The 22850-nt window shown below is 39.6% G+C and overlaps 1 protein-coding gene across 1 annotated transcript; it reads left to right on the top strand.

The window, feature by feature from the left end:
• Positions 1-76: 76 nt before the first annotated feature.
• espnla (espin like a) lies at positions 77-22521 on the top strand. Its single transcript, XM_074668857.1, has 11 exons — positions 77-572; positions 2847-3037; positions 5023-5209; positions 5299-5481; positions 5593-5724; positions 14218-14388; positions 14480-14618; positions 14700-14863; positions 14939-15103; positions 18437-19395; positions 21508-22521. Exons 1-11 carry the CDS (start codon positions 279-281, stop codon positions 22037-22039), a joined length of 3117 nt encoding a protein of 1038 aa, XP_074524958.1. The 5' UTR covers positions 77-278; the 3' UTR covers positions 22040-22521.
• The last annotated feature ends 329 nt before the right edge of the window (positions 22522-22850 follow it).

Here is a 22850-nt window from a genome sequence, read left to right as displayed (position 1 = left end):
GAGAGCAGGAGGCCACGAGCGGAGTGCCTACACCCGTCTTTCATTACCTTTCTATCTCGCCTCTCTGACCCCCTCCTCTCTCCCTAACAGCTATGCTGGCCAGCTGGCTGCTGCTCAGGTGTCACTTTCCTGGCTCGAGTGGACGCAATGAGTGCATGAGTTTTTTGTTATTATATGAGAGTCAAGCATGAAAAAGAGATGATAGCCTGATGGGATGTGAGGAGCTCCAGAGAGCTGGTGTGTTTTCTGTGCCATAACCGACTCATAGCAGCCAAGTGATGGTGCTTCACCGAGCCATCCAGGCTGCTCGAGCCGGGGATCTGGCTCTCCTGAGGGAGCTAGCATCTTCAGGCCACCTGTCTTCAGCCGTCACTGATGTGCAAGGTGCAGGTCCGGTGCACCACGCTGCACGGTGTGGACGCCTGGAGTGTCTGAAGTACCTGGTGGGAGAGCTGGGACTGGCAGGTGACATCCGGGCCTCCAACAGGGCCACGCCAGCTCATGATGCAGCGGTTACTGGCCACATCCAGGAGCTGCAGTGGCTGATGGACCAGGGAGGCTGCAACATAGAGGTAAATTTACACAGAACAGCCTAAATGCCTTGGAGAGATGCCACGTCCAGCTCTCCTGGTGATTTGTAGCCACTCAATGGTGCGTGAGTCTAAATTCAGGCGATGGCTTTTGATGGCCGTCTAACTGATCCCAGAGTGAGCTTACATCACTGCAGTTGTAAAAGGTACACTGCAGTACCTTTTCAGACGCATTACCAGCTCATTACATCATGTGGTGTTGACTTACTAAGCATCCATTAGTGTTATGTAGCAAGTGTAATTATTTTCAGACTGTGCAGAGAGGAGCTCCTGTTAAACCCGACTGTTAGGAGTCAAGTTTACTTTAAAGATACACTAAAGAGTTTTTGAGTGGTGCTGAGACAGCCTGGAGTAAACAGTGAAACACCATTAATAACGTTAACTATTTCTATATATTTGATTTTTTTAATGACACAAAAAAGTTACAGCATAGTGAAAAAAAACTTTTTCTTATTTTCTGTAGATGAGATTCACAGTGAGAGTAATATTTCACCGTTAATAAAAGCAAGATGAAATTTTCATTAAACAAAAAACAAAAAACACAACGGGCAGGGACAGTATGAAACCAGCAGAGATAAGAGAAAATCCACTTTTGTCCTTATGGAGCGCTGAAACAAACACAAAACAGAAAGTTCCTCACAGGAGCTTTAATGTTTGTTAGAGACTATGATTTATTAACATACCAGAGGAAATCATCAACAGGTATTATATTAATAATTCACAATAATAATTATACAAGCAGAAGAAAAACATTTGCATCTCATTCCTTTTGAGTAATTTGTGCCTATCATCATCATTTATTTTTTTTATTTATTTATTTTATTTTTCTTTCTTTTTTTTCCCTTGTCCTGTTCAGCGTCATGACAACAGAATTATGGTCTAGCTGCCGTGTTGTGCAGAAAACATTTGCTTTTCCAAAGGGAACAGTTAGTATATAAGGCTCCCCTTGAGTTTTAAAATTATATTCTTTATTAGTGTTTTTGATATATATATTTGACATCATAATCACAAGAAGCACCTGTGGAGAGATGAACTGGAAAAATCATGAGTAAAAAAAAAAAAAAAAAAAATTTTGATTATACTTGTTGAACAGGAGAACTAGATTAAAGACATCACTTCGACACCTGGGCTACTTCAAAAAGAAACTGTATATATATATATATATATATATATATATATATATATATATATATATATATATATATATATATATATATATATATATATATATATAGAGAGAGAGAGAGAGAGAGAGAGAGAGAGAGAGAGAGAGAGAGAGAGAGAGAGAGAGAGAGAGAGGATATATATATATATATATATATATATATATATATATATATATATATATATATATATATATATATCTAGACCCTTGAGATGTACCCTCTCATTTTCGAGGGGGTCCTTACAACATATACACATGAATATATATATATATATATACATATAAATGTTCTCTCTCTTTTGTACTGAATGATGACCCTCAAATATCTAGATTCTAAGTTCTCATGAGATCACTTTAGGCTAAATGATAGGGGAGGGGTTTGTGCCGTTACCTCTGGAGTTTGCATCATCTCTCTGTGCTTGTGTTGGTTCTCTTTAACTTCCTCCTACAGTCTAAAAACATGCTTATCAGGTTGGTTGCTCTGAGTTGCTCTGAGTTGTCCATAGCTGGGCGTGTTTGTGTACCCCGTCCCCATCCTGTGCCCAATGAGAGCTGGGAATAGGCTCCAGACCTGGAAGGGAGAAGTGGTGGAGATAAAAACTTGTATGTGAATGAGGTTCCTGGTCTTCAAAACAAAAATTCTTCCTCTTCCTCTTCCTATACACACTCCCATTCAATGCTCCACTAGGCTCCTGCATCGAAGCTGAGTTTGGGAGATCCTCTTCCTGTTTTTTGCACCAAATATTTGTAATTCGGTCCTGAATAGAAGTCAAAGTTAAAAGTGTGACTTTACAGCCTCACTGATTTCAAGTGTTTTTGATTTTAATAGTTCCATTGTTGAAACTGTTACTTTTTTATGTTTATTAAATCATGGTGAATACTTAACTTCTCACCTCATTCAATCATTGACTGTTTAATCCATGTTTTCTTGCTCATGGCTTCTCCCCTAGTCATCTCTCAGGATTTCATCTACATCTGCCCTGTTGTTATTGTTGTTACCTGTTATGTTTTTTCAAGGGTTTTCAATTAATAAATGTGTCATCAAAGAATCCCAAACTCCTTTTAACTCTGGTCTTTTGGAATGATCCCAGGACAGGGATGCTTCCGGTGCAACAGCGCTCCACCTGGCCGCTCGGTTTGGTTGTGTCAGGGTGGTTGAGTGGCTGCTCTCTGCAGGAGGAGAGGCTGAGGTGGAGACAAACTGTGGAGCTGTGCCTGCTCACTATGCTGCAGCCTTTGGGGACCTCACCTGTCTGAAACTCCTGGTTCAACATGCTCCAGGGTGAGTGCAGGAAACACTGACTTTTCATGGAGGAAGGAAAACAAAACTGAGATGGTGTTTATTTCCTCCAGGGACTGATTTGAAGCAGAGCCATAACTTTATAGTTATTTCAACAAGTGAATACATTATTTGCTAACATAACACTGAATTTAAAAATATTTGATGCTGTTTATGGATTGGTATTGTATAAATCATCTCAGAATGTTTGGATTTTCACGTCAGCTTCAAATAATGCCATAAAATGCCCATTTCTAGTTTCGACAGTTATGTAAGATTCACAGGATCTTGTTTCTTGACATTCTGAGATTTTTCTGAAAATCACAGGAATATGAACAACTTTTTATTTCACATCTTCCCAACAAATCTCCTCATGTCGTAAAGACACAGTGGAAATATGAAATGACAGCATCTTCTCATCATTTCATCCCTCCACTGTCTCTTAAACCTGAGACAGCAGCACTTAGTCAGTAACTGATAAAGACGGGTCCCTCTTCCTGCTTCAGCTCCTCGTTACAGGAGAGTGTGACCGTAATTTGCATGACGCATGGCAGGGTCAGACCATCACATGTGACCATCAGTGACCTGTGAATAATGCATGCTGGGCAGGAATGTCACTCACATGTCAGCCTTGTGGTTGTTAAACATCAGCCTACGTGCTGATGTTTAATCACGTCTGGGCTCCAGTTGTAATAAAACATGTGCTTATAGTCAACACATTTCACTGTCAACTCATAGTGCACTAACATTTGTTATAGACACAGTTTTTGATGTTCATTCCATGCTTAGTTTACGTTATTCCTTCACCACCATGTGTTTCCATGACAACAGATACAATAACACACCTGTTAGTGATGCAAGAGTTTAAAAACTATCTTGATTTTTTGCAACCACTACTCAAATGTCAGACACATATTGCATTTTAAGCAGCTTTGAAACTTTTAAATTTACATGCAATAATGTTATTTAATAAATTCCCATATATCACAGTTTGAAAACCACTTAGCATACTCAGTTCATATTATAAATCAAAAAGAAATTAATGGAATGGAAGCAAAGAGCAGAGACACAACAGATAACAGCTGTAAAGGAAAAAAGTCATATGACAATTTTAAAAGTAAAATTAAATAAGTGCATTTATTTATTTATTTATTTATATTTATTTATTTATTTATTTTTATTTATTTATTTATTTTTATTTTTATTTATTTATTTTTATCTTTTATCTTTATCTTTGTCTTTATTTCAGGGATAGACCCTTGAGATGTACCCTCTCATTTTAGAGGGGGTCCTTACAACATATACACAGTCATTGATAATACAGGATCATAATGAGACAAATTCTTATACACTATCAAAATATTTAAAAGCAAGAATACTAACACCACACATCCCACACTTCACCACCAACCCGTCAATAATACACAATATATGCAAATCCTATGCAATGCATACCTACATGGTGTTCACGATATCATGACACAAATTTAAGTACAAGAATCACAGGCACAATCAAGAAAGAGTCCAACCAGAGTCCAACAGAGGAAGAAAATGAAAAACAAGAACAGGACGTTTGACAAAGATTAAGTAGAGATGATCTAAAGATATGAAGAGAGGTAATGGATCAAATTGATTGTGGTGCATTATTCCAGTCTGATGGAGCTTTAAACTTAAATGCACGAGGGCCAATTTATTTCTGGATTCTTGGGGTAGTAAAAGATAATTGATTGGTACGCCTTAGTCTGTGCAGTAAACTGAGAGGAATCAGGTACTGTTTCAAATATGAAAATATGAAATTAAAATGTATGCATTTAAAGATAAAGAGTGACCAATGAATCAGTATGATAAGATCTAATAAATACTACAAAATAAAATGAGATATAATAACATACTATTAAAAGATTTTAAAATTTTTGTGATAAATGTAAAAATGGTAATAATGCAGTTTACCGCTAAAATAAACTATTCTATATGTTGTTTTGGTACAGTTGTGTGAACCATCAGACCGGCCTGGGTGCGTCCCCTCTTTATCTGGCCTGTCAGGAGGGACACCTGCACATTGTGGAGCACCTGGTGAATGACTGCAGTGCTGATGTCCACCTGAGGGCCCACGATGGCATGACCTGCCTGCATGCAGCTGCTCACATGGGCCACCAGGCCGTGGTGGAGTGGCTGGTCAGTGCAGGAGAACACCAGAGGTTTCCTGGACGTGTTGCTGTTTTCTTTTTCATATCTTTGATTCTGTTTCTTTGAACACCTGACAGGCCACCCGCACTGAAATCAGCCTGTCCAGCCCAGACAGAGAGGGAGCAACTGCTCTGCACTTTGCTGCCAGCAGAGGGCACTATTGCATCTTGGAGACACTGCTCCACATGGGTTCAAAGGTCATCAAGGATTACTGGGGAGGGACCCCACTTCATGATGCTGCAGAGAATGGAGAGCTGGAGGTTAGACTGATTGTTTTTATTTATCTTTTAGTGTTTGTTGTCATGGTTTATGTCCAGTAAAACTGTATTCATAATTGTTATAAGTTGTTGTCTTTGTCTTTCTTCTCTCAGTGCTGCAAAATCCTGTTGTCCAACCATGCAAACCCCTCAGCTCGTGACGTTGATGGGTTCACAGCAGCAGATTTGGCAGCTTATAACGGACACCATGAATGTGCCAGATATCTCTGTGCCATGGAGAAAAACGTAAGCTCTCTCTGTTTGACTCTTTGTGTTGTTTTGCAAAGTTTCCTTGTTTTGAACCTCTCTCTGTGTCAGCACTGCCCAGCTGTTTACTCTGGCATGAAAATCAAAGCCAATTTGGGGAGTATGGTCAACAGCAAACATCTGGAAGGTCTTGAAGCCTCGCTGAGTCATTTCTTAATTTGTGACATGAATTTTGCGCAGGTCAGGCATGTTCCTCTCCAGCCCTGTTGTCTCCCACTCAGCCTGATTGCTCCTCTCTCAGTTTAAGAGGTCTCAGAAAGTGGAGGATGATGGCTTTTGTGTTTTAATAGGGCATTACAGGCGATGATGCCGTGAGTGCTGGAGTGGATTTTGCTTCTCAGTTTGCTGCTGAGGACTCTCTGAGATTGGCTCTTTTGTTTTGAGCAGACGCACGACACTCCTTTTGTGTGAATGATGAATATTTTAGTGCTAACACCTTTGTTTGTGCTGGTGTTGCCTGTACAAGTCAGGGGTCAATGAGGTAAAAACAGGCCAGCATTTAGCTCAAATAAATCCTGTCTGCGCTGGGTGTGTTTGTTTTCTTTGAAATTAGGAGAGTACAGGTGATCCTGGCTCAGAAATATGAGCTTGAGAAGCTAATTTGAAAAAGGAAACAGAAAACACTGTGAACTGGAAGAGCCTATGGGGACTGCTCTGTCAGCGGACTTGTTGAACCTAAACGTCCACATGCAGCCCGTCGTTTTTCTCTCTTTCACACTTCACTCGCCGCCTATAGCCCAGACTACACAGGACTATACACAGAGTAACGAAAGCTGTTGGGTAATAGAAGCCATGAATTAGTCAGAGGAGAAGAGCAGCGCTCATAGATGAAGAGGATGATGAGAGGGAGCTGCTGAGGCATCGCTGCAGAGCTCTCCCTTCAGAAATAATCCTCCCAATGAACAATAGGGAGCTAATTAGCACTGGGGCCGCTGCGACGTCCAACGCAGCCGCTGCCTGCGCCAGCTAAGGGCCTATCAGTTACCCCTCTCCAGCGGCTCAGGTGGAGGGCCCGGGGGCTGAGTCCGTTATGAGATCCACAAGCTTAAGTTTCAGCGTTTTCACCATTCTGATGCCTGGAACCAGCAACTCTATCCCTCTGTGGACTTGGAGAGCAGGATGTCACTGGCTTCAAACACGCGTTTGATTGTGTGTCATGTTTTTCCAGGGACGAGAAGTGCTATGATTGTCACTTCTGGAGACTGTGTGATGTGGGTTCTAGACAGAACGATGGATCATGTTTCTTTTGATCACACAAACCCAGTCTTGATGTGGTCAAAGGGGTCATCTGATAGAGAACCCCAAACAGTGGTTGATTGATTTTAATCAGCATAATATTTGGAGAGCAGACCATGTTTGCTGTGCAGGTAGACATGCTTTAATTACATTTCTGCTGATGTTTCAGGTTTGTAAGTCCTGCGTAGATCACAGGTTTCATTGGGTCTTAAGTGACACTCAGATCATCTCATTTCCGAGCAGTGACCTAAATGAGTCGGGATGTTGACCAAAGAGAGCAGTACATTTGGCCTCTCCACATGTTTGGACCGCTCACAACGAGGTCAGACTCGTTCAGCTCTGTCAACCGCACTTCCTCATCTAGCATCTCAGAAACAGCTGCAATCAAATAAACAGTGTGTTGTGAGGTTTACTTCACACACATTTGGGGCTTTTTTGCTCTCAGTTCACTGAGACCGAGCCAGAGAAGCAGTTGTTTAAGGACAGTATTTTTAGATTACTGAGCCAGAGGAGGAAAACTTGTCTTATTCATCACTGTGTTGTTTAGGATGTTTTCAAAGTTTCCGCTTCTGTGTTTTTCACTCATAAACAATCATGTTTTAGAAGCTTTCAGGCAGATTAAACAAATCTAAACTTTTTTATTTTGAAGCATCCCATCCTATTTCACACCTGGTCTGTTGATCTGCCAGATAAAGTCAGGGATAAAAAATAAATGACTTGTTCTTATTACTAAAACTCATAAATGAATAGAAGCAGCTCTAAGCAGCTGTGTTCGCATGTACAGTGACTGATGTCCTTATAATCAAGCTTGTCAAATTTTTTGCCCCAGTTATATTTTTACTGCTTAGTATTCACGATTTGATAATTACTTTAAATCCTTTGTGTAGCATTGGCAGCAAATGTGAGAAGCTTAGCTGTCCTGTATTGCTATCAAAGGTTGATAGCTGTGTTAGCATGCAGGTTTTAACATCCTTGTCAGCCATGTGTCAGGTTAAAAATAGTTAGGATTAATGAATAACTCCTGGTTATTAGCTAACAGCTATCCTAACCATCTTCAAGCCATAACTTGAGTGGTGCTAAGCTATATGAAGTAAAAGGCAGAAATTCTTTGCAAATAGTGTTTATTGCTCGCTGCAATGTTTGCCAACTGTTAGCTAGCCAGGAGTAGTGTTGTTTCTAACAAACTAAAGGTTATTTTAGCCAGCTTGAAGTGATGATGACTCAAATTAATGTTCTGAAGCTGATAGTAATGTTGGCTAGCTGAAGTGATGCTAGGTTACGTTTATGTTAACAAACTGAAGTTTATTTTCGCTAGCTTGAAGTGACCTTAACTCACATCAGTGTTAGCAAGCCAATAAATATGTTAGCTAACTAGCGATGATGTTTTTTCAGATTAATGTTAGCAAGCAACATTTAATGTTGGCTAGCTTGGAGTGATGTTAGCTTACATTAAATATTGCAAGCCAACAGTTATTAGTTAGCTAGGACGGATATTAGCTCACATTAGCAAGCCAATAGATATGTAAGCTAGCTATGAGTGATGTTAGCTCACTATAAAGTTAGAGAGCAAACGGTTGTGTAAGCTAGGAGTGAGATGAATCCTTGTTTGAGTTGCACTAAATAAGCTCTCATTTCTGTAGTCATGTTGTTTTCACTGTGTTACAACCTGGTAACAGAATTATATCTTTCTAACTTATGAAGGGGACCACAGGAAAATAGCCTCATTGTCTGTCATCATTGTCATCTCTTTACAATACTGAGCCAATAACAGCCTACAGCAGCAGTAGCTAGGTCAACACTTATTTTTATTAGTTAGTTTTATTACAGTTACATCTATGCTTATGTCCATGGACTGTAGACAGCCATGTCTCTCTGTACTTAATTAAAATAGATGATAATTAACAAAGGTTTGGTATTCCTATAGGTAATGGAATTTCTCCATCTGCTGAAAGATTGACAAAGGTTGACTCCAGCCTGCATTTACGATCAAAACTTTTTCTTGTTTAAATATTCTCTTGGAAACAGTTTCTCAGTTAACACATGTCGTCTGAATCTTTGCTTTGGAAAACATAAAAAAGTTGCTTTTGTGGTTTGGAAGAGCCTTGGTAAAATCAGACTTGCCATCTAAGATATCTAAAATAACTTGATCGATATAGTCATCGTCTAGTCAGTAACTTTTGCAGGTATCAGTTTCAAACTTAAACTACTTGAGAACCGTAAGAAAATTCCCCTTGGTAGGCTGAAGTCATTTTCCATGACCGCATGAAAAAGTAAGTTTGAGCTTTTTTTTTGAAGTTACCATCCAAAACATGTAGCAACAAGTTTGGTTTCAGAAATTGTAATCAATACCTTTTTAGAGACTTTTGATCAATTGTGAAGAGTTTGAAACACCAAAAAACTAAAGGACACTGCAATTGAAGTCTTATTGCTCTTTGACAAAAAAAACAAAAAACTTTGTGCAAAGAAGCTTGACCCTGCGTGATCTGGAGAACCTGAGATCGTACTCGCTCTGAAATGGGTAGACAAACATTGCCAGAAAAAAAATCTTGAAAATGTGGCCGCAGCATGTGACAGTGCTCAGTTTGTTATTGTCAGCTTTTTCCAGCCGACAGTCAAAACCCATCTTTGGATGCTTATGGTATCACATTGTGTTTCCACTGTCACATCTCACCCGTTTGGCCTCCCCCTCCACAATAAAAAACACCTGAGGAATAAGCTCCTCCATTCAACTGTCACAAGTGGAAAAAAGCGTCTGAACGCTCAAGGATAAAATGTCTGTTTTCCAGCTGCTTTGACAAGTCTTCCGCTGATACCTCCCTTCGTGCAGCAGCGTGGTCATTGGTTTGTCCATGCATTAGTGACATTACCGGCCATCCTATCCTTTCCCTTAATTATTAACAGCATTCTCCGATCAGAGTTTATTGTTTATTGCCTGGCGGCCGTAAAGCCGCTGGCAGAGATGCTGATGTTGGTGTCAAACAAGTGGTTGGTGATCTTCAGATAGTGTCACATCCACAAAAACACAGAGCGACCGCCGTGGATACCTGCAGGCTGCTGGAGCCGGTGTCTGTGGGGTGACACAGTGCGGTGAAGTCCTGCTCAGTGCTGGGAGAGCAGCTTCAGGTCGAGGTTAGTATGTTTTATGCTGGGTTATTAATCACTTTCACCACAAGTTTTGGCTTGTGTGCTGCTTTTGCTTGTTTTTAATCCTAGTTGCTTAAGAACATTATTTTAAAGTTTTTTTTACAAGTGACTGGAGGGACTGAGTAATATTTTTAAAATGAAAGGAAAGCTTTGTTCTGTTAAGAGGCCCTCATTGGCAGATGTTTTGGCAGTGTTTTTGCTGATTTCTGATCAGTTGTGGCCTCTTACGGTTAGGCATGACTAATATCCCCTCCTCATGACCTTACTATATGTTGTCATTGTTGATTTCTGCAAATTGCTCCTTGTTTTTTTTGAAACCCCCAAATGTTTCTCTTTCTCCAGCATGTTAAAATGTTACAGTAAGAGGTAAAGAAGCAATGCTTTAGTTTAACACCTGTCATGTTTAGCTACCATGGATGTAAAAAGCTGTAACTGTTAACAGAAGCATTATGTTGGTCTGTTGTTAACCTCAGAGGCGAGAACTCCATGCAGGAAACCTGAGAGTATTTTAACATGTGAGTGGACATGTATTTACACTATAGTGTTCTGTGTATAATGTACACCCGCTGTATACATTCCACGTTGCAATTTATCACCCAGAACGTGAAGGTTTCACATGGAAACAGGTTGTTTTAATGATGGATTTCAGTGTGCAGAATTACAAGACATGTTTTTTAAATACACATGGTGTTCTGAAATACTTCAACCCTCTCATGGCTCGACCCACAGGGACCACAGATCACTGGTGCTGCATGTCCGACAATGAGAGTAGCTGTTTCTTAACTCTTGGCTCCTAATCTGTAGTGATCGGGCTCTTTGTGGTCTTTGATAGAAGGAGGGTGGACCCAGGCCAAAACAGGGCTAGGCTATCTATATTTGCGTGGCAGTGGTGATGGGGTGCTGATGAAAACCAAATGCTCTCCGGCCACTGGGGCTAATTAAACACATACACACATGCACACAAAAACACTCACGAGGACCGGTTCATCATAGCTTTTAGGACATTGAACTGTTACGAGAAGGGTCACAAAGGAATCAGGCTCTCCCCTTCCTCTTCTCCCAGCCCAGTTGTTTATCTATTTATGGATTGCACAACTTCAGGAAAGTTTATTCCTCCGCCCGAGCAGTGTCACAGTATATTTCGTGCTGGTCGACATCAAAGTGCTGTGTGAGAGGAAATGGCAAAGACCACCTCATGGACACAAAGCACAACAGCATGCAGGAGCATATTAGCGCTGCCTTTGATGTTGTGCTTGCTAATAATGTCCTTGGAGAGCTGAATTTGATATGCATTCTGCATGGAGCGCATTAAGACAACGCAGGTTCATTAAAGGGGATCTAAATGTTTCCATACATGCTGCATCCTCCCAGGAGTGGTGTGAAAGCCTGCCAATTATCCAAGGTTCTTACTATCCCATGCATTTGTTTGGCTCTTTCCTCACTCATAGGGCCTTTAAAGTTGTAATCTGAGATATTTCATCCAAGCACTCTACATAATTTCATTTTGATTGTTTGTTAAACTTCTTCTTTCTTGGATTGAGGATGTATTTCACTGTTTATTTTTAACAAGAAACAAAGACAACTCCTCTTTTTAAGGACATGCTTAACCTAATATACAGTTATCTTCAATGACTTGATGTAATCTTTCTTTCTCAGTAACTTGATGCTAAACTATTGTAAAAAGAACTTCTCACAGACATTTGAAAACAGATGTCACTAAAGAGAAACCATTTTTGAATAATTTCAGCCTTTCCCAAAGTGGTCACCTCTGCATGCAAAGTGTCATCTGGTAACTTCTCTGTAAATCCAATATGTCCATAAAGGGTTGACTCACTTTATTTCAACATGTGAAGAGACAAACAAGCTTCATTCCAGTTCATTTCTGCAAATAAGCAAAATGTAAGTTAAATTTATGAGACTGTTCAACTCTGAAAGTTTTCAACTTAAGTTTAAGATTTTGTGATTTTCCATTCGTAAAAAACGTTTTTCGTCCTAACTTAAGATTTTTTACACTAAGGCACTAAAAAAAAATAAAAAACTTAATTGGCTTTTTGGTCAGAAAAGACATGGAGGTTTGTTTCACGAGACACCTGTGAGGTGATTCCTCATACTCTGACCGCTTAAAGGAATTATAAAAGGTCTTAAATCATGTGTCAGGATCATGTTGTCTTCACCTTTTTCACATGAACATAAAGCATATGTAATATGTATAACTGTGTTTCTCTTTGTTCACATGTGAACTGTTGTTTAATCATTCTGATTGTTCATTACTGTAAAGGTAGATTAATGGAAAAAGCTATTTAGTCACAATCAAAAGTTTCTAAAAGAACAGTTGAAGCGTACTCTTTTGTATCATATTAAATCGTACGGTACCATACCACAATGCACCCCACTGTAATGCACCGTGACGCAATATATCACAATATATCACATCGTTTTTAAACCAAATAAATTGTACCATATCACAACATTATGATAAGGTGTTTTATTGCATCATCAGCATCAGCATCATCATCATCATCATCATCATCATCATCATCCTAACCCTGTAACGCAACATATCACATTGTGACTTATCATATCGTTACATAATTTAAGGATTATATCATAATGTATTGTAATGTATTCCATCATAACATATCATTACATGGCGTTTCACACTATAACATCATTACATAACATATCCCAACTCACTTTTTTAGAATGGCTTTTTACCCTGACTAAGGCTTTTAGGTATTGGGCTCATATTAGTTTTTAACTTGTTTTATCTCTTCTAAATGGCTTTTATGCACCCTTATGCACACCTCCCCTTGCATTTTTATGTATCTTTCCTTTTTGATGTATCGTTCCTACTATATTGTTTTATGTTGCTTTTATCTATAGTGTTCTTATTTATCCTCTGACACCACTGTAAAGCACTTTTGGGGCCTTTTGGGTTCTGTAAAGGGCTTTATTAATAAACATTGATTGGTTGATTGATTGATTGATTGATTGATCGTACATATGACATTGCCGTAACACATCATGCTCAATGCATCAAACATAATGCATCACACGAAACACATTGCAATGCATTTTGACATCATGTAACATGACAGTATCATAACATAACATGAAATAACTGAACTTAAGGTGTCATAATTTATTGCAATCATAACATATAACCAGTTGTAATGCACCTGAATAGTCATTTGTTGTACCTTTTTGTATTGTATAGTATTTTATTGTATTGTAGTGAAAACAAAAATATAACGTATCATAGCGTATTATATTGTAACATATTGTATTGTATCACAATGTTACATAATGTAACATAGAATATCTTACTGTATCGTTAGTATCATGTCTGTATGGGTATGGTACTGTATCATATTATATAGTGTCATATTGTAATAATACAACTAAACATATTGTACTATAATCGTCTGTATTAGGGCTGAATCATTATGGAAAATAATCTAATTGCGATTATTTTGGACTAATATTGCAATTGGGATTTAGCATGTTTTTCTGGAGGGGGCGTTTAACTTTCTGCATTAATCACTTAACACAAGCAATAAATCATTACATAATATGACCAATACAACAAAGGATACTGTCAACATGTAAACAACTCTTTCCTGTACTTTTTAATTGAAAGTGAAAAAGGATCACTGAAGTTTGTCTGACCTCCAGTTGTCACTATGAGTAACAAACCACACAGAATAAAGTGAAAAAGGGATATGACTCTGCCAGCCACATCATTCTACTGTATGGGTCTGTAGCTCACAGGGTATTTGACATAAAAAACAGCAGATTGACTTTTGTTGGTTGTTAAAGAACAAGTACAAGATACTTTATTCCCTCCAGGTCTGTGTACATGAAACTTTTTTTTGTTTTTAACTGCAGTTTTTTTTTGCAATTTGAAAATTGCATTCTGTTACATTGGAATGTCGGTTTTTGATTAATTGTTAAGCCCACATCTGTATTGAATTAAATGTTATTACAGCGTGTTGTTACATATTGTATTATATTGTAGTATAATGTAACTAAGTGATGCAGCGTCGTAACATATCTTTTCAATAATACTGTTGTGTACATGTGTTGTTGCAGACTGCCTGTGTGGATCAGCCCATAGCTCTGATCACTCCAGAGGAGGAGGAAGTGAAGGTGAAGCCGGCTGTGTTGGTGCAGAGCAGCAGGGAGGAGGAGGATTACTACGGCTGCCTTGGTGACACATGCAGGGACGGCCTCAGCGTTGACACACTCATGGATAGCTTGAAGGCAAACATTTGTTGATCACGTTTACTATTAACAACTTCCTGTTTGTAACCCAAAACAACTGGGTCATGACTCTTTTTTCTTTCCAAATTAGCAACCTGAGAGTGAGGAGTGCCCGCAGGCAAGATACCCTCAACCCACTGACCCCCCTGGGTCCTCTGCCTCGGCGATACCAGCCAAGCCACAGAAGACAAGCGTCAGTAGGATGGAAAAAGTTCAAGTTGCAACATCTGGTACAAAAAAAACCAAAATCTTAAACAGTCTTTTTAGGAAGAAACTGCTTGGTGGAAATATGATTATTATTTCTTTTAAAGTCATTAAAGGTTTCAATCAGCCCAAGGTCACTGGGAGTAAGGTAACCATCACTGCTGATAAGACGCCTGAGCCAAATCTCCTGGCTGAGAAAAAACTTCTTGGGGACATGAAGTCCATAAAGTCCTTGAGACAATCAAGCATATCAGGAGTCTTCAATGGACAAGTACATGCACTAATTTTTATACATCCTCCTCATAAGAGTTTATCTTTCCTTTAGCTTCAGTTTGTGTGTTTGCAGAATAAGATGGTGGTCCTGCCAACTGAGGAGGCCAACCTGTCTGACATCGACTACCTGGTGCCCACACATGACGAGAGAGGCCGTCCTATAGCTGAGTGGAAGAGGCAGGTGATGGTGAGACAGCTGCAGGCCAGACTGCTGGACGAGGAGGATCAGAGGAGGAAGGTAATGTCCCTGCATGGATTAAGCAGGGTGTGTGATGTTTAAACATTAGTCTAATGTTGACAGATCTGTGATAATAGATGAAAGGCTTGGCCTGTGAATTAAAAATATTATATTTGCACTGGAGCGTCTTCACATGTTGGGTTGATTTAGAGACTGTGGAGAGTGTTAACAAAACGACGTGACTGTTATCAGTGGAAAATAAACACTTCACCTTCTTCAACAAGGTACATGCTTGTTGAAAGAGGTTGTAGCATTCACTCATCACTGTCATTTTTCTTTTTGTTCAAACATTTTTTTTGTTTATTATGATTCTTGCTACAGTTTCTGAATGCATCAATGTTTTTTTTAGGTTATTTGTTCATCTATCTGCTCCATTTGACTCGGGTGATATGGTGATGAATTGACAGCAGTGTTAATTTCTTCTTCTTCTTCTTCTTCTTCTTCTTCTTCTTCTCCTCCTTCTCCTTCTTCTCCTTCTTCTTCTTCTTCTTCTTCTTCTTCTCCTTCTTCTCCTTCTTCTTCTTCTTCTTCTTCTTCTTCCTTTTCCCCTCCTCCTCCTTCTCCTTCTTCTCCTTCTCCTTCTTCTTCTTCTTCTTCTTCTTCTTCTTCTTCTTCTTCTTCTTCTTCTTCTCCTTCTTCTCCTTCTCCGTCTTCTCCTTCTCCGTCTTCTCCTTCTCCTTCTTCTTCTTCTTCTTCTTCTTCTTCTTCTTCTTCTTCTTCTTCTTCTTCTTCTTCTTCTTCTTCCTCTTCCTCTTCTTCTGCTTTAAAAAACATTTGTCATTCTTTAGAAGGCTTGTATTATTTTATTCTGAAAGGACAGTGGATAGAATGGGTTTGAATGGGAGCTTAGCACAACTTACTTCTTTCCTTGTGAACACAGTATCTTACAAAGCTTGGAGGAGAAAGCTTTGGCACAGATGTCTAATTGGAATGTGTTTTAAACCTGGATATTTTTGAGATATTATTCCTAAACAGGGAGCTTTTCCCTCCTCATCTTGAGTCTCTTGAACTGTGGTCAACAAGGTTCATGTGGGCTTAATACAGAGGTGAGCAGTAGTAGATGCAGCAGCACATCTGTGCAGCAATGTGGAGTGCAAACCAATAGTTTGCTCTTCTCTATCAGGACAACAATTGAACATTTGTGTTGCTTTTATTTTATTTACTCATTTATTTATCTAATCATTTCACCAGGGGTATTCTTATTGAGATTATGGCAAAGACAGCAACATGTTCACAAGCCAATCAGATGATCCCTCATCCGACTTTTAAAATAATCCAAACTAACAAAATAATCCAGTTTTGAGTGAGTTTGTATCTCAGACAAGGATGAAGGAGCATAAACACTGAAAAAGCACTCTGACCAAAGCCAAGTCAGACAAAGGAATGACAAACTGAAACTGTCCATGGGACCGAAGGCTACATCTACCAACAAATATTTCTAAACTAAAGTACAGATAGAAAGCAACAAATGAAAAATCAACCTTTAGGTCTGTAAAGAAAACCCAACTCCGCCCATTGTTTTTTAGTTAATCTCTCAGTATGAGGACTGAAAGAAAGATTTGTATCCAGGAGAAAACCCAGAGATTAAAAAATTGGGACTAATGCAGTTACCTGATTAGTTAAACTAAAAATGGACCAGTTATCTTTTACCATCCTCTTAGACCTAGATTAAGAACTAGAAAAGCACTCAGAGAGCGCAGACCTCCACCAAGCATATTGTGATTGTCACCAACACTTTAGTCCTACTTTAATGTTATACTCCCTTTCAGCAGACTGTCTGCTACAATTTGCTGTTAGTTGTAGGTTTGTACGATAATTTGTTCCCTGACAGTGTTGAAAATGATGATGACCCAGTACACATTTCATATTCTGGATCTTAGTATCCAGAATATTGCCTTTTTGAGTTATTTTATTCACAAACAAACAGACAAACTCCCAAAAACATAACCTCCTTGAGTTGTGAGTTTTGTTAGTTTAATTCAAACCTTTTGACCTTTAAATTAATGATGTATAAGTATGAAGTGCGACTTTTTTGATCTCTTCCATCTTTTGAATTGCCACAATAAATGAAATTTATTGTGATCTGGATCACCTGTGAAATTTAATCACTTCTTCCTTATCCTAATTTTAACATTTCTTGAAAATTTCATCAAGATCTGTTTGTTACTTTTTCAGTTATGTTGTTCACAGACATACAAACAAACTAACAAACTCTCCCAAAAACATATAGTATCCTGCTTGAAGGGGGTAATCATACTTAGTTCACAATGATGTATCTAGATAGCACTAAAACTTTGCAGTGTTTTTCTGTGAACAAGAAATGACTCGTGAAAAAAATCTAAGCAGCTATATTTTTTCATCTGGATTGAAACAAAGTTAACAACTAAAACATGTAAAAACAGCCTGAAGCTCCAGAATGGACTGACTAAAATTTTTTGGCCAAGATCACAGGTCATGGTTACCATCATCAGCCCAAATCTTATCTGGAGAGAAGTTGTTAGAGAGGAGAGTGCATCTGTTTCACTTTCTTTTTTACTCAAATCTGTTTGGTAGGATGACAGATGCCATCATGGATCAGTGAAGAATCATTTTCATTCCTTTACACTTTGCACAATTATATATTTAATGTTTGTTTCTTTTTAAAGATTGACTTAATTACACATCTTGCCCTTTTATATAATACAGGCTACTTTAGGGCATGCTTATTGTCCATTTTCCCTTCAGGTGTTATTGAAAGGCATTTTTTAAGGTATTTTGTGTCTTTTTAATGCCCTCCCTTAGATAGGAGTGGACAGTGGAAAGAGCAGGAACCAGGACGAGAGTGGGTAGCAGGCCACATGCTGGACTCGAGCCAAAGGCAAAATATTCAAGATACCTCCTGTATTTTCCCAGTTATCAAATCAAAAGAAAATGATTGCTGAACTAATGGATGAGTAAGTTGACAGAACAGTGATCAGCATCCCTTTGAAAATGAGACATACTGTAGGTCTGCAGCTCTCACTTTCATTACGTGCAGAGCCTAGTTGAAATGAAACCTCCTTCTAAACTAATGCTCATTGAGTCTAAGCAGACCACAGCGAGCAAGATGAAAATTATGGTCAGATTTTGTGACGCCATTTCATCATAATTTACTTTAGATTGCATCCAACTACTCACTAAACATATAACACATTGCTATTGGAGTCATATTTTTGAGGTTTGGATTGAAGTTTTACTGTATCATTACTTTCTCTTCATTACTCCTCTCACGCCTCCACCACATGAAGTTAAATAATGCTGTTTATGTGAAAATCTGAATTTATTTCTGCCTGCTCTTTGTATCACCCCACGTAGGAAAACGGGGACAGATTTGCCAAAGTCACCTGGAGGTACTCCCAAGCCCACAATGCCATCCTGGGGCCCTCTGGTGAGCTGCTGGCCGAGAATGACCTCATCTATCTGGAGCAGCAGATTGCCAACGTCTCCATGCAGAGGAACTGTGAAGGCTACGAGCTGGAGCTGGCTCGTCTGGCTGAGGAGCTCCGGCACATCCTGCCAGCTCCCATCGTGAACATCACCGTCAACACGCAGTTCAGAAACTTCACCAGCCACGTCCCTCTACCTGTGTGGTGTGGTCGAATCTCTGGCATCGTGAAGAGCATGTCTCTGCTCATGACCAACCTGACAGACCAGCCGTACTGTAAGATGCCCAACACAGACCTGATCACCGTGTTCTCCCAGACGCCGGAGAGACAGAACTCCATCAGAGGACGCAGGGAGAGGATAGAGGATGAGATCCATCAGTTTGGGGTCTCTGTTAGGACTCTGAAGTCCAACTTTGAGACACAGATCTTACCTTTGCCACATGAACCAGAGGAAGCTGTTGTTTTAAGTACCTCCCCACAGCTTGAGGCCACTGAGTCCGACAAACATCCCAAAGTCTTGAGTCCTGCCCAGGAAACAGACCAGAACAGTGACTCTGGCATTGATAATGACGAAACTCTCCCAGATGTTCAAGAAACCACCAGCCTCAGAAAGGAGCGCATCGTAGTGCTCTTCTTAGGCCACTGGAAGAAATCGGCCTACACCGTGACGCTGAAGAGCAAGGATGCAGCAGAGAGGAAGATGAGCGGTGACGACTCAGGGATGGGTGACAAAAGCGGGTCGGTTTGCAGCGGCAGCGAGGAGAGCGCTCAGTCCAAGATGATGAACAGCTCTCTGGGTCATTTCTTCAAGCAGAGGAGCGCTGTGAACAAGATGCTGGGCAACTGGAGGAGCATGATCTCCAGCGTACCCTCAAGACAGATCCGCAGGTAAGAGCACAAAGTCTTTTCTGTGTGTCAGAGATTACAGACGAGTGGTAACAGGGGGATCAATATCCCAAATTTGCTTAGTGTTAACAAGAAAAACTGTTTCCCATAACACAAACATCTTGCTGCCGAGTTTTGCACAATTCTGAGTCAGTAGATAGATTTCTGTTTCCTGCCTGTTGCCAGACTTTTGGAGTAGTCTGACGATGAGGAGGTAAGAGCATAAATAGATCTTTGCAGGCTATTAAAGGTCACTATCAATCTGATCTGGCGTTGGATCAATTTTGTGTTGTGCTTAAATCCCCACCCGCTATTTATAAAAGCTGTAATCTGCCTTGAGCAATCTGACCCTTAAACATTGTAAAGTGAGACAGGGAAGAGAGAACATGTTGCAGGGATCAATCAGGACACAGACCTGTAAAGCCAACAGTCAACAACAACAATTAACAACATTGTTTACAATACTGCAGTGTACTGCAACATGACCTGTTTTTTTTTCTTTTGATAACACAAACAATAAAACTCTTTTGTTTATAAGATTTCTTAAAGAAGCAACATAAAGTGTTTTTTTTTCAGCTCTTTGGAGCTTTTAGCCTCTCTGTGGTGGCTCGGGGCCTGGAATTATCTTGTTTTGCATAGTCACACACAACTCCCATCAGTCCACTATTACAGTAATGGGCAGAAGTTTTCTCTGATTCTTAAAATATGATTTGTACGGAGCCCCTGAGGGGACATGAAGGACAAAAAAAAAAAAGAAAAAGATTTTCTTGAGATCTTTCACAAGATTTCACAAAACTATCTCGAGATCTTACAAAAGTTGTCTCATTTGTGATTGGTCAGTGTATCTACTTCCGGGTCAAAAAAAAGCTATCAAAACAACTCTCGGACGTAGGCATGGTTCTCATATAAGCAAAAGACATTTGAAAAGTTACTTAAAGCAAGGGGAATATCCCGTCGCAGGTATTACTCCAACCTGGTAGTTATGGTTGAATTAATTTGTAACCTCCCGTTCCACTCCTGTTCCATTTTTTAGGGTGTATTGACACCCTAGTAATACACTGACCTATGACCCCTTTGACAACATTTGCGAGATCTCACATTAGTTTTGTGATCTCTTCGTTGGATCTCTTCATGCTAGTTTTGTGAGATCCCAGGATACTTTTGCAAGGTCTTGAGAAAATTATTTGCTTTTTTTTTTCCTCCACGTCCCCTCAGGGGCTCCATAGATTTACTATTTTGTCCTTGGAAATTGAAAATCAGCAGAAGATTAAGTTGTCAAATAGCAAAATTCAACTAGCAAAACATTTTTCTGTTGTGAAACTGTGAATAATAATTTAGGATGAAAAGTACTTAAAATAAAAGAGCTAAAAGGAAACAACACTCATCAACCACATGTTTTATAGGGTCAGTAAACACAGAACCAGAACCAGGTTGTAAAAAAGTAACTACTTATCAACAAACAACATCAAGTTTTTGAGCTTTGTTGGATTGGAAATTCTGCCTCAGGTGAACAAGTATTGCACAAATATGTCTTAAAAGTCCACAAGATTAGATTTTTTAGTAATATACCAAGAAAAAAAACCTAATATTTCAGATACAGCTCAAAAAACACTGAAAGAAATTAAGTTTTCTTACAGTGCTGCCCTTAGTGTTCTCAGTTGATTTAGACAAAACCAAAAAGACAAAACAGACTCCTCAAGACACAGTTTCAGATCTGATAAGTCAAGGTACAGTGGCTGCAGATTAAGAACTGGACCAATAGAGTCAAGACTAAGAAGCAGTGAAATCATCCTCTTTATGTATTTTTATCTGGCTTTTTTATGTATTTTATCAGAGGACAGCTCTGGAAGATCGATCAGGAAACAGGTCGAGAGTAGCAAGTGACCTGCTGGAAAGACGCCCCAGGTTGAATTCATACCCAGGACACCTGCTTCATGGCTGATCTAATGGGGTCAGAGTACCAGGAGCTCTGCCCTCTACCTGTCCCCCATAAATAGGAAGCCAGAACAAACAATTTCTCTGCTACAGAAAGAAAGTCCAGTAATTGTTGGCTTCTGTTGGAAGGTGTGAGATGGTGTTGATAAGTTGTAAATATGTGTTGTGTGTTCTCTGCAGACTCCACAGGCAGCAAGCCCTCTACTCCCCGGAGCAGTTCCTGCCCCGTCTGGATGGGGTCCCTGTGGAGTACGACAACCTGACCCTGGACCTCTTCATGCTGGGCTACTTTCACATCCTGGAGCTGGACCTGCCGGTGGACGAACGCAAAATGAGGCACCTGCTGTGTTTCGAGGTGTTCGACCACATTGGGAGTTTCCCCTGGGAGCTGGTCAGGGACTTCCACAAGGCCGTCATGCAGGACATCGAGGCTGGGAACCGCGAGTGGAAGGACGGCTTTGAGGACATTAAAGTCAAGTTCTTTGGAAACACAGTGATTCAGTCTGAGAGCAATCCAGAAGTGGTGAAACATATCCTCCCAGAGGTTAGACAGGTCCCTAAAGTCATCGTGCAGACTCCCACACCTGATGAGGGGATGCTCCACAGCGGCGTTGACATTTCCAGCTTCAGCAACGAAGAAATCTGCAAATACATCGACCGTAGTTTTGCCTTTTGGAAAGAGAAGGAGGCAGAGATTTTTGATTTTGAGTAGTTGATTGTGTCATCTTTTTGATACTTTTGTACTGTTTGTAGTTTGGTGGCATAGGTGAGTGCTGGGTAACCAAAACCCTACGTGCTGTTTGAATTGTGAATTGAGTTGTTGTGTTTTGAAAACTGTCTAGTACCAAAAACTAGCACAAAATGCTTGGCCAGACTGTCTGTCTTGTTTACTTAATTTATTATAAGTTTTATTATTTTGTACTGTGTCATGGTGTTAATCTGCAGTTGGTTTCAGAAGTTGGGCCTTAACTATAAAAAATGATGAAATTGATAAATTTGTGAATCACATTTTCTGATTTTTATCGCTCCTCAAACTCAGGTATCAAATTCTCCACTCGAAGTCAAACTGTTCCCAACACTCCTGGTTTTCTCTGAGAGTTAGCTTGTTTACTTTGAGATCATAGTTTTTCAGATTGAATAAGACAGCACCTAATTGAAAAAGTTCCCAACAGAGATTTCTGAGGAACACAACGTTCTGGCATTACTACAAATAAATCATTACACAGATACTGTATAATCTCCATCCTTGTGTACCTGAACATTTTTATCCAAACTCATGGAAATCTTTTTTTTTTCTTCATTGCATCCTGTTTTTCATTTTTTAATCTTTTGGAGTCCTTTTTCAATCATTTTTCACATTAAAATATTCTATAAGGCAAACAGCTGTTTGACTGTCACACGTGTATGGTTCAGTGTTATGAAAGAAACCCACTCTTTCATTCACTTGGCTAACTTTGCAGGCCTGTTGATAAAATGCGAGCTATGTGTGTGTAACAGCAGCTGTGTGTCCCATGCTTGTTGTT

This window comes from Halichoeres trimaculatus, unplaced genomic scaffold (genome assembly GCF_033239565.1).
Source record: "Halichoeres trimaculatus isolate MK-OKI-2021-1 unplaced genomic scaffold, fHalTri1.1 fHalTri1_scaffold_4, whole genome shotgun sequence".
Lineage (NCBI taxonomy): Eukaryota > Metazoa > Chordata > Actinopteri > Labriformes > Labridae > Halichoeres > Halichoeres trimaculatus.
Note: the sequence above shows the minus strand (reverse complement) of the source record. Positions and strands in the feature narration are given on the sequence as shown.

What these genes read in the sequence shown, in the direction of transcription:
- espnla (XM_074668857.1), top strand. Translation starts at nt 279, where the DNA reads ATGGTGCTTCACCGAGCCATCCAGGCTGCTCGAGCCGGGGATCTGGCT. An exon ending in CTGGTTCAACATGCTCCAGG is followed by an intron (nt 3,038 to 5,022) that starts GTGAGTGCAGGA and finishes GTTTTGGTACAG; the next exon opens with TTGTGTGAACCATCAGACCG. An exon ending in CAGAGAATGGAGAGCTGGAG is followed by an intron (nt 5,482 to 5,592) that starts GTTAGACTGATT and finishes TTCTTCTCTCAG; the next exon opens with TGCTGCAAAATCCTGTTGTC.